Below are 18,855 nucleotides of genomic sequence, written 5' to 3' on the forward strand. Positions count from 1 at the left end.
TACCACCTCTTCCTCTACAAAGGCTTTCACCTCTTCCTCTACAAAGCCTTACCACCTCTTCCTCTACAAAGCCTTTCACCTCTTCCTCTACAAAACCTTTTACCTCTTCCTCTACAAAGGCTTTCACCTCTACCTCTACAAAGCCTTACCACCTCTACCTCTACAAAGCCTTACCACCTCTTCCTCTACAAAGCCTTACTGCCTCTTCCTCTACAAAGCTTTTTACCTCTTCCTCTACAAAGCCTTACCACCTCTTCCTCTACAAAGCCTTTTACCTCTTGGTGGACAAATTCCTGCAGCATGGACATCAACATTAACACTGTATGATTGGACGGCTGATAAATGGAATTGAAAATGACTAAAATGTGTGCCAAACTTTTAAAATCGCCCACACTTATCATCGTCATACAGGTATTGACCTATATATTACGTTATCATTGAGACCGAAATCCTGAACTCATTGGTATTCAAACTCTGAACTCAGAGTATATTACACAGAGTTTCCGCTTTGATTTAAGTATATTATATTGGCCTATTTTAAAAAAACGTAAGTAATATCCATGGGAATGAAATGATTTTATTGGAATTGCACTTTCCCATTGGCATCACAATTTGTATAACAATGACAAAAAGTATCATCCATAGGATGACTAGAAAATAACATACACCTGCTACAAGGGAGCTGTAAGTTTGAGCTATGAGGTTGTCTAATTCACCTAAACAGGTCTGCTGTAAAGGGAAGCTATAACACATGAAGAACAATAGTGTAAAATGGGATTGTTATAAAACCATGAAATCCCAGAAGTTTGGCAAAATGATTTTATCACAGCTTTAGAATTCTCACATTTCATAGCAAGGTTAAACATGAGATGGCTAAATACAACCAGAGATTGTCTATTTATACATGGCTTGATTAACTAAGACTGCACAGAACCAAGTTCCTGATTCTCTACTACAACCACAATATAATATAAAATTAGTAAAATCATACAAAATACAAACAAAAGTTCTTTGATATTTACTTTGGCAATGGAGTTGTGACATTGTACTGTTTTTAAGACTCTGTAATAGTAAATATGACATGTCTATATATATATATGTATGTGTTAGCGTTATTACAGTGTATAACAGCCTGACTATATTGTAACTCATACAATTATTATTATATATTTACATTTGCTCCACATTTCCCCATTGACACAATGCTAAGAGGCAGTTGCCACCATATGCCTATAACACCCTAGCGCCTCAGGCTATAACACCCAGTCAGTCATGTGACATGAATTAGTTTTTTTTTCAAAGCTGACGAAAATGGTAAGACAATGTAAATATAGGTATTGAACAGTGGTTTTAATGTTGTTATAGTCGATATGGCAGCAAGATGTATGTTGGGCAAATGTAGCATGGGAATCCGTTCATTGCTTATATAACACACAATAGATGGCCTGACCGTATTGTAAGTTATTATTATATAACACACAATAGATGGTTGATTATCTTGGTTCAGTCTCTCTTAGATAATTTGTTGTCACCATAACATGGTCACCAATTACAACATACAGTCCGATATCCTTCTGTGCTTTATGATGTACAATACTTCTGGTAAGTCCTTCAGTAGAACAGGAAACAAAGGTTTCCCCTAATATTAGAGACAGCTTGTAGAACACCTGATTTAGGCAAATGGACCATGAATAAAATCGGGAAGACAGAAATGTCCACTTCACAACCGTTTCCTCAATTCTTGTAATAGGATTTATATGTCTTCATTACACAAGAGTTCCCGTGTTTGCGTTTGATTAAAGAGTGTATGGTACCTTGCATTGACGGAGGTAAGAAACTGAGTTTTAAGCTAAGACCAGTGTAATGTTTGCTTCACTTATGATTAAAATGGACCAAAAGAATGTATGCAGTGAAAACACTGGTCAATTTCACACAAATCTAGTAAAGTAGCCTATAACCCTATTCAGTTTCCCACAGTGCTGATCAGAAGTTGACAGTACTTAGATCATAACTAGTCTCCGTTCGTGTGTGGTAGAGAGCTACATCCTCCAGAAAATGGCTATCAATGGGGCTTCGACGGGAAGGCACCTTGACATTTGACTGCATCCGCTGGAGTTCATCTACAGAAGGTAAAAAATTAATTGATAAATGACTCATCATCATTTGGTGTTTTATTTTTACAAGTCCCTAAACATATATGATGATTGGTAAAAACTATGAATAAAAGAGCAGAAAGTAACTAACTATCCCACTAGGTTACACATGATCATTTGTAAAACAGATATTTTATATAACAACGAAATGGAAGGAAACAATATCCAAGCTGTTATAATATGAAAGGTTCATTGATGAGAGTATGTATGTGATGTAATGAGTATGAATGTGATGAGTATGTATGTGATGTGATGAGTATGCGTGTGAGTTGATGAGTATGTATGTGATGTGATGAGAGTATGCGTGTAATGTGATGAGTATGTATGTGATGAGTATGTATGTGATGTGATGAGTATGAATGTGATGAGTATGTTTGTGATGTGATGAGTATGTATTTGATGTGATGTGTATGTGATGTGATGTGATGAGTATGTATGTAATGTGATGTGTATGTGATGTGATGTGATGAGTATGTATGTATATGATGTGATGAGAATGTATGTGATGAGTATGTATGTGATGTGATGAGTATGAATGTGATGAGTATGAATGTGATGAGTATGTATGTGATGAGTATGTATGTATGTGATGAGTATGTATGTGATGTGATGAGTATGTATGTGATGAGTATGTATGTATGTGATGAGTATGTATGTATGTGATGAGTATGTATGTGATGTGATGAGTATGTATGTGATGTGATGAGTATGTATGTGATGTGATGAGTATGTATGTGATGTGTATGTATGTGATGTGATGAGTATGTATGTATGTGATGAGTATGAATGTGATGAGTATGTATGTGATGAGTATGCGTGTGATGTGATGAGTATGTATGTGATGAGTATGATGTGATGGGATGTGATGTATGTATGTATGTATGTGATGAGTATGTATGTGATGAGTATGTATGTGATGTGATGAGTATGTATGTATGTGATGAGTGTGATGTGATGAGTATGTATGTATGTGATGAGTATGATGTGATGAGTATGTATGTGATGAGTATGTATGTGATGTGATGAGTATGTATGTGATGTGATGAGTATGTATGTGATGTGATGAGTATGTATGAATGTGATGAGTATGCGTGTGATATAATGAGTATGAATGTGATGAGTATGCGTGTGATATAATGAGTATGAATGTGATGAGTATGCGTGTGATATAATGAGTATGAATGTGATGAGTATGCGTGTGATATAATGAGTATGAATGTGATGAGTATGCGTGTGATATAATGAGTATGAATGTGATGAGTATGCGTGTGATATAATGAGTATGAATGTGATGAGTATGCGTGTGATATGATGAGTATGTGATGTGATGAGTATGTGATGTGATGTGATGTGATGAGTATGTACAGTGTATATACATGTAATGTGATGTGATAATATTACTTGTATAATAACCACTGATAACCTTCACACTGATGAAGAAACAGTTTATTGTAATTTTGTTCTTTGAGAAGTTTTCAGATTCTCTGACACTTAATTTGCTGATGTAGAAATAGAATACAAACCAAGTTTCTCGAGGAGTTGTAGGAAGGAGGTGAGAGGCGGGAAGGCCATAGTCTCATGGTTACTGTTCATACTGACACTGTCTGCTGTCAACAAATATCACAAATCACAAAAAGTATTAAAGGGAAGTAACTCTACTTAGATACAGTACATTACAGAAATCCGTTATGCAATATTTCAATGTTTCTATTCTAAGATTACTGATATGTCTGACAGGGTTCTATTCTAAGATTACTGATATGTCTGAGAGGGTTCTAAGATTACTGATATGTCTGAGAGGGTTCTATTATAAGATTACTGATATGTCTGACAGGGCCCTATTCTAAGATTACTGATATGTCTGAGAGGGTTCTAAGATTACTGATATGTCTGAGAGGGCCCTATTCTAAGATTACTGATATGTCTGAGAGGGTTCTATTATCAGATTACTGGTATGTCTGAGAGGGTTCTAAGATTACTGATATGTCTGAGAGGGTTCTAAGATTACTGATATGTCTGAGAGGGTTCTATTATAAGATTACTGATATGTCTGAGAGGGTTCTATTATAAGATTACTGATATGTCTGAGAGGGTTCTATTATAAGATTACTGATATGTCTGAGAGGGTTCTATTATAAGATTACTGATATGTCTGAGAGGGTTCTATTATAAGATTACTGATATGTCTGACAGGGCCCTATTCTAAGATTACTGATATGTCTGAGAGGGTTCTAAGATTACTGGTATGTCTGAGAGGGCCCTATTCTAAGATTACTGATATGTCTGAGAGGGTTCTAAGATTACTGATATGTCTGAGAGGGTTCTATTATCAGATTACTGATATGTCTGAGAGGGCCCTATTCTAAGATTACTGATATGTCTGAGAGGGTTCTAAGATTACTGATATGTCTGAGAGGGCCCTATTCTAAGATTACTGATATGTATGAGAGAGTCCTATTCTAAGATTACTGATATGTCTGAGAGGGCCCTATTCTAAGATTACTGGTATGTCTGAGAGGGTTCTATTCAAAGATTACTGATATGTCTGAGAGGGTTCTAAGATTACTGATATGTCTGAGAGGGTTCTATTCAAAGATTACTGATATGTCTGAGAGGGTTCTAAGATTACTGGTATGTCTGACAGGGTTCTATTCTAAGATTACTGATATGTCTGAGAGGGTTCTAAGATAACTGATATGTCTGAGAGGGCCCTATTCTAAGATAACTGATATGTCTGAGAGGGCCCTATTCTAAGATTACTGATATGTCTGAGAGGGTTCTAAGATTACTGATATGTCTGAGAGGGCCTAAGATAACTGATATGTCTGAGAGGGTCCTATTCTAAGATTACTGATATGTCTGAGAGGGTTCTAAGATTACTGATATGTCTGAGAGGGTTCTAAGATTACTGATATGTCTGAGAGGGTTCTATTCTAAGATTACTGATATGTCTGAGAGGGTTCTATTCTAAGATTACTGATATGTCTGAGAGGGTTCTATTCTAAGATTACTGATATGTCTGAGAGGGTTCTATTCTAAGATTACTGATATGTCTGAGAGGGTTCTATTCTAAGATTACTGATATGTCTGAGAGGGCCCTATTCTAAGATTACTGATATATCTGAGAGGGTTCTAAGATTACTGATATGTCTGAGAGGGCCTAAGATTACTGATATGTCTGAGAGGGTTCTAAGATTACTGATATGTCTGAGAGGGTTCTAAGATTACTGATATGTCTGAGAGGGTTCTATTCTAAGATTACTGATATGTCTGAGAGGGTTCTATTCTAAGATTACTGATATGTCTGAGAGGGTTCTATTCTAAGATTACTGATATGTCTGAGAGGGTTCTATTCTAAGATTACTGATATGTCTGAGAGGGTTCTATTCTAAGATGACTGATATGTCTGAGAGGGTTCTATTCTAAGATTACTGATATGTCTGAGAGGGTTCTATTCTAAGATTACTGATATGTCTGAGAGGGTTCTATTCTAAGATTACTGGTATGTCTGAGAGGGTTCTAAGATTACTGATATGTCTGAGAGGGTTCTAAGATTACTGATATGTCTGAGAGGGTTCTATTCTAAGATTACTGATATGTCTGAGAGGGTTCTAAGATTACTGATATATCTGAGAGGGTTCTAAGATTACTGATATGTCTGAGAGGGTTCTATTTTAAGATTACTGATATGTATGAGAGGGCCTAAGATTACTGATATGTCTGAGAGGGCCTAAGATTACTGATATGTCTGAGAGGGCCTAAGATTACTGATATGTCTGAGAGGGTTCTAAGATTACTGATATGTCTGAGAGGGCCTAAGATTACTGATATGTCTGAGAGGGCCTAAGATTACTGATATGTCTGAGAGGGTTCTAAGATTACTGATATGTCTGAGAGGGTTCTAAGATTACTGATATGTCTGAGAGGGTTCTAAGATTACTGATATGTCTGAGAGGGCCTAAGATTACTGATATGTCTGAGAGGGTTCTAAGATTACTGATATGTCTGAGAGGGTTCTAAGATTACTGATATGTCTGAGAGGGCCTAAGATTACTGATATGTCTGAGAGGGTTCTAAGATTACTGATATGTCTGAGAGGGTTCTAAGATTACTGATATATCTGAGAGGGTTCTAAGATTACTGATATGTCTGAGAGGGTTCTATTCTAAGATTACTGATATGTCTGAGAGGGTTCTAAGATTACTGATATGTCTGAGAGGGTTCTAAGATTACTGATATGTCTGAGAGGGCCTAAGATTACTGATATGTCTGAGAGGGTTCTAAGATTACTGATATGTCTGAGAGGGTTCTAAGATTACTGATATGTCTGAGAGGGCCTAAGATTACTGATATGTCTGAGAGGGCCTAAGATTACTGATATATCTCAGAGGGTTCTAAGATTACTGATATATCTCAGAGGGCCCTATTTTAAGATTACTGATATGTCTGAGAGGGTTCTAAGATTACTGATATGTCTGAGAGGGTTCTAAGATTACTGATATGTCTGAGAGGGTTCTAAGATTACTGATATGTCTGAGAGGGCCTAAGATTACTGATATGTCTGAGAGGGCCTAAGATTACTGATATATCTCAGAGGGTTCTAAGATTACTGATATATCTCAGAGGGCCCTATTTTAAGATTACTGATATGTCTGAGAGGGTTCTAAGATTACTGATATGTCTGAGAGGGTTCTTAGATTACTGATATGTCTGAGAGGGTTCTATTATCAGATTACTGATATGTCTGAGAGGGCCCTATTCTAAGATTACTGATATGTCTGAGAGGGTTCTAAGATTACTGATATGTCTGAGAGGGCCCTATTCTAAGATTACTGATATGTATGAGAGAGTCCTATTCTAAGATTACTGATATGTCTGAGAGGGCCCTATTCTAAGATTACTGGTATGTCTGAGAGGGTTCTATTCAAAGATTACTGATATGTCTGAGAGGGTTCTAAGATTACTGATATGTCTGAGAGGGTTCTATTCAAAGATTACTGATATGTCTGAGAGGGTTCTAAGATTACTGGTATGTCTGACAGGGTTCTATTCTAAGATTACTGATATGTCTGAGAGGGTTCTAAGATAACTGATATGTCTGAGAGGGCCCTATTCTAAGATAACTGATATGTCTGAGAGGGCCCTATTCTAAGATTACTGATATGTCTGAGAGGGTTCTAAGATTACTGATATGTCTGAGAGGGCCTAAGATAACTGATATGTCTGAGAGGGTCCTATTCTAAGATTACTGATATGTCTGAGAGGGTTCTAAGATTACTGATATGTCTGAGAGGGTTCTAAGATTACTGGTATGTCTGAGAGGGTTCTATTCTAAGATGACTGATATGTCTGAGAGGGTTCTATTCTAAGATTACTGATATGTCTGAGAGGGTTCTATTCTAAGATTACTGATATGTCTGAGAGGGTTCTATTCTAAGATTACTGATATGTCTGAGAGGGTTCTATTCTAAGATTACTGATATGTCTGAGAGGGCCCTATTCTAAGATTACTGATATATCTGAGAGGGTTCTAAGATTACTGATATGTCTGAGAGGGCCTAAGATTACTGATATGTCTGAGAGGGTTCTAAGATTACTGATATGTCTGAGAGGGTTCTAAGATTACTGGTATGTCTGAGAGGGTTCTATTCTAAGATTACTGATATGTCTGAGAGGGTTCTATTCTAAGATTACTGATATGTCTGAGAGGGTTCTATTCTAAGATTACTGATATGTCTGAGAGGGTTCTATTCTAAGATTACTGATATGTCTGAGAGGGTTCTATTCTAAGATGACTGATATGTCTGAGAGGGTTCTATTCTAAGATTACTGATATGTCTGAGAGGGTTCTATTCTAAGATTACTGATATATCTGAGAGGGTTCTATTCTAAGATTACTGGTATGTCTGAGAGGGTTCTAAGATTACTGATATGTCTGAGAGGGTTCTAAGATTACTGATATGTCTGAGAGGGTTCTATTCTAAGATTACTGATATGTCTGAGAGGGTTCTAAGATTACTGATATATCTGAGAGGGTTCTAAGATTACTGATATGTCTGAGAGGGTTCTATTTTAAGATTACTGATATGTATGAGAGGGCCTAAGATTACTGATATGTCTGAGAGGGCCTAAGATTACTGATATGTCTGAGAGGGCCTAAGATTACTGATATGTCTGAGAGGGTTCTAAGATTACTGATATGTCTGAGAGGGCCTAAGATTACTGATATGTCTGAGAGGGCCTAAGATTACTGATATGTCTGAGAGGGTTCTAAGATTACTGATATGTCTGAGAGGGTTCTAAGATTACTGATATGTCTGAGAGGGTTCTAAGATTACTGATATGTCTGAGAGGGCCTAAGATTACTGATATGTCTGAGAGGGTTCTAAGATTACTGATATGTCTGAGAGGGTTCTAAGATTACTGATATGTCTGAGAGGGCCTAAGATTACTGATATGTCTGAGAGGGTTCTAAGATTACTGATATGTCTGAGAGGGTTCTAAGATTACTGATATGTCTGAGAGGGTTCTAAGATTACTGATATGTCTGAGAGGGTTCTATTCTAAGATTACTGATATGTCTGAGAGGGTTCTAAGATTACTGATATGTCTGAGAGGGTTCTAAGATTACTGATATGTCTGAGAGGGCCTAAGATTACTGATATGTCTGAGAGGGTTCTAAGATTACTGATATGTCTGAGAGGGTTCTAAGATTACTGATATGTCTGAGAGGGCCTAAGATTACTGATATGTCTGAGAGGGCCTAAGATTACTGATATATCTCAGAGGGTTCTAAGATTACTGATATATCTCAGAGGGCCCTATTTTAAGATTACTGATATGTCTGAGAGGGTTCTAAGATTACTGATATGTCTGAGAGGGTTCTAAGATTACTGATATGTCTGAGAGGGCCTAAGATTACTGATATGTCTGAGAGGGCCTAAGATTACTGATATATCTCAGAGGGTTCTAAGATTACTGATATATCTCAGAGGGCCCTATTTTAAGATTACTGATATGTCTGAGAGGGTTCTAAGATTACTGATATGTCTGAGAGGGTTCTTAGATTACTGATATGTCTGAGAGGGTTCTAAGATTACTGATATGTCTGAGAGGGTTCTAAGATTACTGATATGTCTGAGAGGGCCGTATTCTGAGATATTACAGACATCACTTACAATTTGGGCGACACAGATCATCTAACCAAATCAATGGAACTCTATACAGGTCTGTCTGATCACAGAGACTTACCACTTCTGTTTCTACTGGACTGGACTCTCACAGCATCCGCAGTGTTGTCTGAGGCTCCAGTTGTTGATGCCCCTGTCAGTTAATATAAAACATAATCAATGACTGATATAACTAAAATCAACACAATTAATACTGGGTACTCAAATCAAATCATGTGTCTGAGTCAGTTAGTCCTAACTTACCTGTCAGTTGTCGTGTGTCTGAGTCAGGTAGCCCTGACTTACCTGTCAGTAGTCTTGTGTCTGAGTGAGGTAGTCCTTACTTACCTGTCAGTAGTCGTGTGTCTGAGCCAGGTAGTCCTGACTTACCTGTCAGTAGTCGTGTGTCTGAGCTAGGTAGTCCTGACTTACCTGTCAGTAGTCGTGTGTCTGAGTCAGGTAGTCCTGACTTACCTGTCAGTAGTCGTGTGTCTGAGTCAGGTAGTCCTGACTTACCTGTCAGTAGTCGTGTGTCTGAGCCAGGTAGTCCTGACTTACCTGTCAGTAGTCGTGTGTCTGAGCCAGGTAGTTCTGACTTACCTGTCAGTAGTCGTGTGTCTGAGCCAGGTAGTCCTGACTTACCTGTCAGTAGTCGTGTGTCTGAGCCAGGTAGTCCTGACTTACCTGTCAGTAGTCGTGTGTCTGAGTCAGGTAGTCCTGACTTACCTGTCAGTAGTCGTGTGTCTGAGCCAGGTAGTCCTGACTTACCTGTCAGTAGTCGTGTGTCTGAGCCAGGTAGTCCTGACTTACCTGTCAGTAGTCGTGTGTCTGAGTCAGGTAGTCCTGACTTACCTGTCAGTTGTCGTGTGTCTGAGCCAGGTAGTCCTGACTTACCTGTCAGTAGTCGTGTGTCTGAGTCAGGTAGTCCTGACTTACCTGTCAGTAGTCGTGTGTCTGAGTCAGGTAGTCCTGACTTACCTGTCAGTGGTCGTGTGTCTGAGCCAGGTAGTCCTGACTTACCTGTCAGTATTCGTGTGTCTGAGCCAGGTAGTCCTGACTTACCTGTCAGTAGTTGTGTGTCTGAGCCAGGTAGTCCTGACTTACCTGTCAGTAGTTGTGTGTCTGAGCCAGGTAGTCCTGACTTACCTGTCAGTGGTCGTGTGTCTGAGCCAGGTAGTCCTGACTTACCTGTCAGTATTCGTGTGTCTGAGCCAGGTAGTCCTGACTTACCTGTCAGTAGTCATGTGTCTGAACCAGGTAGTCCTGACTTACCTGTCAGTAGTCGTGTGTCTGAACCAGGTAGTCCTGTCTTACCTGTCAGTAGTCGTGTGTCTGAACCAGGTAGTCCTGACTTACCTGTCAGTAGTCGTGTGTCTGAGCCAGGTAGTCCTGACTTACCTGTCAGTAGTCGTGTGTCTGAGCCAGGTAGTCCTGACTTACCTGTCAGTAGTCGTGTGTCTGAGTCAGGTAGTCCTGACTTACCTGTCAGTAGTCGTGTGTCTGAGTCAGGTAGTCCTGACTTACCTGTCAGTAGTCGTGTGTCTGAGTCAGGTAGTCCTGACTTACCTGTCAGCAGTTGTGTGTCTGAGTCAGGTAGTTCTGACTTACCTGTCAGTAGTCGTGTGTCTGAGTCAGGTAGTCCTGACTTACCTGTCAGTAGTCGTGTGTCCGAGTCAGGTAGTCCTGACTTACCTGTCAGTAGCTGGGTAACCTGTTTTTGGGCCAGATATTTCTGACAAAGCGGATGATTCCACTGTCTGTAACACTCCTCAGCCAAATCCTGTATGATGAAAATATATTTGTGAATACTAATGAAAAGCAGTGTAATAAATTCAATTAAAAGTTAATTTACATATCATTCAACCAGTCATTCATCACATATCAGATCAAAACCTAACACTGATGTTCCATGAAATACTTCCTTTTCATCTGCTTTATAACAAACCATTGGTTACATTGTAATATACAGCTATAAAGGACCATGTACGACTAGGAATGAGGAAAACACAAATTAATCCTTATTATAATAAATAGATGGGAAACCACTCCCAAGAAACTTCTCACACAAAAATAATGAATTGACTGACTTGATATATATGTCAAGTTGAGTAGTTAATTGATAATACACTCATAGAACAACAGATGGAGGATGGAAGTTTGATTGTAATTGATAATCCTCTCACAGAACAACAGATGGAGGATGGAAGTTTGATTGTAATTGATAATCCACTCAGAACAACAGATGGAGGATGGAAGTTTGATTGTAATTGATAATCCACTCAGAACAACAAATGGAGGGATGGAAGTTTGATTGTAATTGATAATCCACTCAGAACAACAAATGGAGGGATGGAAGTTTGATTGTAATTGATAATCCACTCACAGAACAACAAATGGAGGGATGGAAGTTTGATTGTAATAGATAATCCACTCATAGAACAACAGATGGAGGGATGGAAGTTTGATTGTAATTGATAATCCACTCAGAACAACAAATGGAGGGATGGAAGTTTGATTGTTATTGATAATCCTCTCACAAAACAACAGATGGAGGGATGGAAGTTTGATTGTAATTGATAATCCACTCAGAACAACAGATGGAGGGATGGAAGTTTGATTGTAATTGATAATCCACTCAGAACAACAAATGGAGGGATGGAAGTTTGATTGTAATTGATAATCCACTCAGAACAACAGATGGAGGATGGAAGTTTGATTGTAATTGATAATCCACTCAGAACAACAGATGGAGGATGGAAGTTTGATTGTAATTGATAATCCACTCAGAACAACAAATGGAGGGATGGAAGTTTGATTGTAATTGATAATCCACTCAGAACAACAAATGGAGGGATGGAAGTTTGATTGTAATTGATAATCCACTCACAGAACAACAAATGGAGGGATGGAAGTTTGATTGTAATAGATAATCCACTCATAGAACAACAGATGGAGGGATGGAAGTTTGATTGTAATTGATAATCCACTCAGAACAACAGATGGAGGGATGGAAGTTTGATTGTAATAGATAATCCACTCAGAACAACAAATGGAGGGATGGAAGTTTGATTGTAATTGATAATCCACTCACAGAACAACAGATGGAGGATGGAAGTTTGATTGTAATTGATAATCCTCTCACAGAACAACAGATGGAGGATGGAAGTTTAATTGTAATTGATAATCCTCTCATAGAACAACAGATGGAGGATGGAAGTTTGATTGTAATTGATAATCCACTCATAGAACAAAAGATGGAGGATGGAAGTTTGATTGTAATTGATAATCCACTCATAGAACACAACAGATGGAGGATGGAAGTTTGATTGTAATTGATAATCCACTCACAGAACAACAGATGGAGGGATGGAAGTTTGATTGTAATTGATAATCCACTCACAGAACAACAGATGTAGGATGGTAGTTTGATTGTAATTGATAATCCACTCACAGAACAACAGATGGAGGGATGGAAGTTTGATTGTAATTGATAATCCACTCACAGAACAACAGATGGAGGGATGGAAGTTTGATTGTAATTGATAATCCACTCACAGAACAACAGATGGAGGATGGTAGTTTGATTGTAATTGATAATCCACTCACAGAACAACAGATGGAGGATGGTAGTTTGATCCTCTCATAGAACAACAGATGGAGGGATGGAAGTGTTTGATTGTAATTGATAATCCACTCACAGAACAACAGATGGAGGATGGTAGTTTGATTGTAATTGATAATCCACTCACAGAACAACAGATGGAGGATGGTAGTTTGATCCTCTCATAGAACAACAGATGGAGGGATGGAAGTGTTTGATTGTAATTGATAATCCACTCACAGAACAACAGATGGAGGATGGTAGTTTGATCCTCTCATAGAACAACAGATGGAGGGATGGAAGTGTTTGATTGTAATTGATAATCCACTCATAGAACAACAGATGGAGGATGGTAGTTTGATCCTCTCATAGAACAACAGATGGAGGATGGAAGTTTGATTGTAATAGATAATCCACTCATAGAACAACAGATGGAGGATGGAAGTTTGATTGTAATTGATAATCCACTCACAGAACAACAGATGGAGGATGGAAGTTTGATTGCAGTAAACCTGGACAGAGGATTATTTTCAAAATCTATGTACAGACATTCAGACACTGAAATAATATCAGGTGTCGGCATTTCAACTGAGTCACATCTTTTTTGTTTCTGAGATACAATAGACATTACCACAGGTAGTCTGGATATAAGCTGCTGTTTGAATGTAACGTTTTCACTTGCATCAGGTAAATCTGTAATGAGAAAGATATCACTCAATGGCACTGCTAGGCTTTAATGTTAATCAGTCATGAATATCAATTTGTCTCAAATCAAATCTAGTTAAATGCATAAAACATTTAAACGGGAAAAAACACCAAGAATACTTGATTTATTTCAATAACACACAAAATTTATGACATTTTCTTCTTAAGAATCCTTGCCAGAATCTTGTTAAATGAAAAATATTTCAGTAACACTGTACAATGGTATTTTCAAGATGTTTATTTTTTATAATTCCTAGGAATGAGAACTCGTTAATATCGTGTATGTATTTACACCTTATACTAATACTGTCATTTCTACTGACCAATACATTGTACACAGCTGGGAGACCTAAAGTCAGACAACACAACTCTGTCATCATAACAGCTAAAACAATATGTCATCTATAATATCTGATCTCACCTCCTAAATCAATATGTCATCTATAATATTGGATCTCACCTCCTAAAACAATATGTCATCTATAATATCGGATCTCACCTCCTAAAACTTGAGCCATGAAATCTCCTGTCAACTGCAGTACCCCTCGATCTATGTACTGAAACAACAAACTGCAACAAGAGTTAGAATTCAGTTAATTCAACTTAGAATAAACGTTTATTTATAACTGTATATAATCTAACAAAACAACCTAGAATAAATGTTTATTTATAACTGTATATAATCTAACAAAGCAACCTAGAATAAATGTTTATTTATAACTGTATATAATCTAACAAAACAACCTAGAATAAATATTAAACTGTATATAATCTAAAAAAACAACCTAGAATAAATGTTTATTTATAACTGTATATAATCTAACAAAACAACCTAGAATAAATGTTTATTTATAACTGTATATAATCTAACAAAACAACCTAGAATAATTGTTTATTTATAACTGTATATAATCTAACAAAACAACCTAGAATAAATGTTTATTTATAACTGTATATAATCTAACAAAACAACCTAGAATAAATGTTTATTTATAACTGTATATAATCAAACAAAACAACCTAGAATAAATGTTTAATTATAACTGTATATAATCAAACAAAACAACCTAGAATAAATGTTTATTCATAACTGTATATAATCTAAAAAAACAACCAAGAATAAATGTTTATTTATAACTGTATATAATCTAAAAAAAACAATCAAGAATAAATGTTTATTTATAACTGTATATAATCAAACAAAACAACCAAGAATAAATGTTTAATTATAACTGTATATAATCTAACAAAACAACCTAGAATAAATGTTTATTTATAACTGTAAATAATCTAACAAAACAACCTAGAATAAATGTTTATTTATAACTGTATATAATCTAACAAAACAACCTAGAATAAATGTTTATTTATAACTGTAAATAATCTAACAAAACAACCTAGAATAAATGTTTATTTATAACTGTATATAATCTAACAAAACAACCTAGAATAAATGTTTATTTATAACTGTAAATAATCTAACAAAACAATCTCCAGTTTAAGAGTGATTTAGGTGAATAATCTTGTCAGGGACATTTTAAGGAAATAATTTCAACACCAATGGAGTAGACTATTGCTACAAAATGCATGTTTTTTTCCAATAAACAAGTTAATGTGTCATATGTGTTACTATATAGAGGTTACACAATGAGTGGTTGTTGATATGGAATTTATTTCACTTGAGTAAGTTATTATTTAAGGTTACAAAAGACATGTGTCATGTGACCTGTTTCTACCACAATGATATCAAAGGGGAACGTGGCCAAGCTAATTTTGAGTATGCAGTAAGGTGTACAAGTGACGGCCTGGACCCGGTGATGTGATGTCATTCGTTTATTGATGACGTTAATAACAATTGCATTTCGGGTCAAAGTTTGAATTGTTGACCAATCGAAAGACTGGAAAGTTATATTCCACTAGTAGAATATAGCATTATATATCCAACTGTCAGCACATTTATACAATGGCCTGAGAGTGGAATAACACAGCGTATTGTGGTAGAAAAATATTTACTGTTTTCAAATAAAAGAAATGTATATGTGATTAATATCTTCGTCTAATAAAACCTTAAAATAAATTCTTACCTTTTATTCAGACACCTAGCTCCTAGAGCGGTGAAATAAGATGAAAATCCTGAAACGACAACAGACCATCTTTACAATATACATGAACAGAGAAGTAAAGCTTAACTGTATTTAATCTAAACATAATGAATCGTAATATGAGGCGACATTAATCTAACAGCGAATCTCTGTTTTTGGCTGGATTAGTGCTGTCACCTTGTAGTATGGGGAAGGCCAGGTCCTGACAGGTGTAGTAATATCTCTCAAACAACTGGAACAGTTCATACTCGTCCTCTGTGTACGGGTCCAGGCTGTAACAAATAAAGGGACAAGTATGACTGGTGGACTAGAGTTTAAGATGGGTGTTGTAGGCGATGTGGGCAGGCTCATTAACGCCAGTCTCTTCATATCGTAGTATATATTTCACACATTCTGAAATATCTGTCATGGGAGGGCAACCAAAGAGGCCAACAAGGCTTATCAAAAGATATGTATACATAAACATATTATTACAAGTATGTTGATTTATTAATGATTAAAAATTTACTTGATACTGTAATATATTGTGGGAATGTGGGATCACTTCATTTGGAATTTGATTCAAGACATTAAGAACCTGTCATTAATATGCTGTATACCACCAGTCTGTCAATAAAATCTATACAGACAATAGTTTGTCAGTAATTAATCAATGGGTAAAACATGAATTATAATTCATCAGTATTCAACTATATTGTCAGTAGTATAAATGTGACCTCACAGGTTGTCAGTAGTATAAATGTGACCTCACAGGTTGTCAGTAGTATTAATGTGACCTTACAGGTTGTCAGTAGTATAAATGTGACCTTACAGGTTGTCAGTAGTATAAATGTGACCTTACAGGTTGTCAGTAGTATTAATGTGACCTTACAGGTTGTCAGTAGTATAAATGTGACCTTACAGGTTGTCAGTAGTATAAATGTGACCTTACAGGTTGTCAGTAGTATAAATGTGACCTTACAGGTTGTCAGTAGTATAAATGTGACCTTACAGGTTGTCAGTAGTATAAATGTGGCCTTACAGGTTGTCAGTGGTATAAATGTTACCTTACAGGTTGTCAGTAGTATAAATGTTACCTTACAGGTTGTCAGTAGTATAAATGTGACCTTACAGGTTGTCAGTAGTATAAATGTGACCTTACAGGTTGTCAGTAGTATAAATGTGACCTTACAGGTTGTCAGTAGTATTAATGTGACCTTACAGGTTGTCAGTAGTATTAATGTGACCTCACAGGTTGTCAGTGGTATAAATGTTACCTTACAGGTTGTCAGTAGTATAAATGTGACCTTACAGGTTGTCAGTAGTATAAATGTGACCTTACAGGTTGTCAGTAGTATAAATGTGACCTTACAGGTTGTCAGTAGTATAAATGTTACCTCACAGGTTGTCAGTAGTATAAATGTGACCTTACAGGTTGTCAGTAGTATAAATGTGACCTTACAGGTTGTCAGTAGTATTAATGTGACCTTACAGGTTGTCAGTAGTATAAATGTGGCCTTACAGGTTGTCAGTAGTATAAATGTGACCTTACAGGTTGTCAGTAGTATAAATGTGACCTTACAGGTTGTCAGTAGTATAAATGTGACCTTACAGGTTGTCAGTAGTATAAATGTGACCTTACAGGTTGTCAGTAGTATAAATGTGACCTTACAGGTTGTCAGTAGTATAAATGTGACCTTACAGGTTGGGAAGGAAGTCAAGTTCTGTGTAAGGCAGCAGGGGACCACGGAGGTTCCACAGGAGGTGACAAAGCTGACGTGACTGCTGAAGCTGGAACACACAAGTTATATAGAGATTCAGAAATAATGCAGTTTTATTTGTTATTTAGTGACAAAAATGCATGTTTTGTTTCAATTGTTTATTTAGAAACAATGTAGTTTTTATTTATTCATTAAAAAAATGAATGTTTATTTAGTTATTCAGAAAAAAAATGCTTGGTTTGTTAAATAAGAAACAAGGTATTTTTTATTTGTTAATTCAGAAACAATGTCTGTTTTACTCCTATATCAATTAATTAAAAACAATGTATGTTTAATTTGTTTACTCAGTAACAGACAGAGGTATACCACACCTGACAGTAAACATACTCCTTGGCTACAGTGTGTGCTTTACTTTTGGATTCTTTTCTCATATGCCGATTCATGTGACTGCTGAGAAGTTCTCTGGTCTGGAACAAAAATGACAAATGAAACCCTTTATTTTTAAAACTACACGTACATAGGGCATATATCTCCAAATAAATACAGATTTTATAGTGTTTTGTTCCGAAATTGAAATTTTTAGATTCAATAAGTAAACTGGTTACTAAATTTCTTATTTGAAAAAGCTTGATTTTAGAAACACAAATGCTGGTGACGTACCAACAAGATACCTGAACAGTAGGTGATCACACAAACTTACCCAGTCGGGTAGGTGATCACACAAACTTACCCAGTCGGGTAGGTGATCACACAAACTTACCCAGTAGGGTAGGTGATCACACAAACTTACCCAGTCGGGTAGGTGATCACACAAACTTACCCAGTAGGGTGATCACACAAACTTACCCAGTCGGGTAGGTGATCACACAAACTTACCCAGTAGGGTAGGTGATCACACAAACTTACCCAGTCGGGTAGGTGATCACACAAACTTACCCAGTAGGGTAGGCAATCACAAACTTACTGTCCAGAATTGGTAATTTGACTTGCACAATAAAAATTTGTTGAAAATAACCAATTTGATATTTTCCTAACAGTAATTAAGCAGGTGGAGATGATCTTATCTTTATAAAATTTGATACCAGGTAACTTTAATAATAAAATAAGGTTTACCACTCAGGTTAGTCAAGAAATATAAACTCACCAAAGACCTTATGTATAACATTATCAGACGCATCTCTCATGTAGAATACAAACTTACCAAAGACATTATATTGTCAGACACCTACGTCATGTAGAATATAAACTTACCAAAGACATATATTGTCAGACACCTACGTCATGTAGAATATAAACTTACCAAAGACATATATTGTCAGACATCACGTCATGTAGAATATAAACTTACCAAAGACATTATATATTGTCAGACACCCACGTCATGTGAAATATAAACTTACCAAAGACATTATATTGTCAGACACC

General features: G+C 36.6%; 1 protein-coding gene across 3 annotated transcripts in view; it reads right to left on the minus strand.

Annotated features, from left to right (window-relative positions):
* Positions 1-1,370: 1,370 nt before the first annotated feature.
* The window catches only part of LOC117331371 (protein pigeon-like), a 42,476-nt gene continuing 24,991 nt past the window's right edge, over positions 1,371-18,855 (minus strand). Inside the window, exons 22-31 of one of the 3 annotated variants that reach the window (XM_033890063.1) lie at positions 17,802-17,897; positions 17,412-17,500; positions 15,908-16,002; positions 15,713-15,761; positions 14,128-14,198; positions 13,555-13,616; positions 11,015-11,102; positions 9,405-9,476; positions 3,677-3,760; positions 1,371-2,120 (exon numbers count right to left, since the gene is read on the minus strand). In XM_033890063.1, coding sequence (XP_033745954.1) covers positions 1,984-2,120; positions 3,677-3,760; positions 9,405-9,476; positions 11,015-11,102; positions 13,555-13,616; positions 14,128-14,198; positions 15,713-15,761; positions 15,908-16,002; positions 17,412-17,500; positions 17,802-17,897 — 843 coding nt within the window. In that variant the 3' untranslated portion in view covers positions 1,371-1,983. The remainder of the gene's footprint in view (positions 2,121-3,676; positions 3,761-9,404; positions 9,477-11,014; positions 11,103-13,554; positions 13,617-14,127; positions 14,199-15,712; positions 15,762-15,907; positions 16,003-17,411; positions 17,501-17,801; positions 17,898-18,855) is intronic. The other 2 variants (XM_033890065.1, XM_033890064.1) reach the window with 2 other exon arrangements.

This window comes from Pecten maximus, chromosome 7 (assembly GCF_902652985.1).
Source record: "Pecten maximus chromosome 7, xPecMax1.1, whole genome shotgun sequence".
Taxonomy (NCBI): Eukaryota; Metazoa; Mollusca; class Bivalvia; order Pectinida; family Pectinidae; genus Pecten; species Pecten maximus.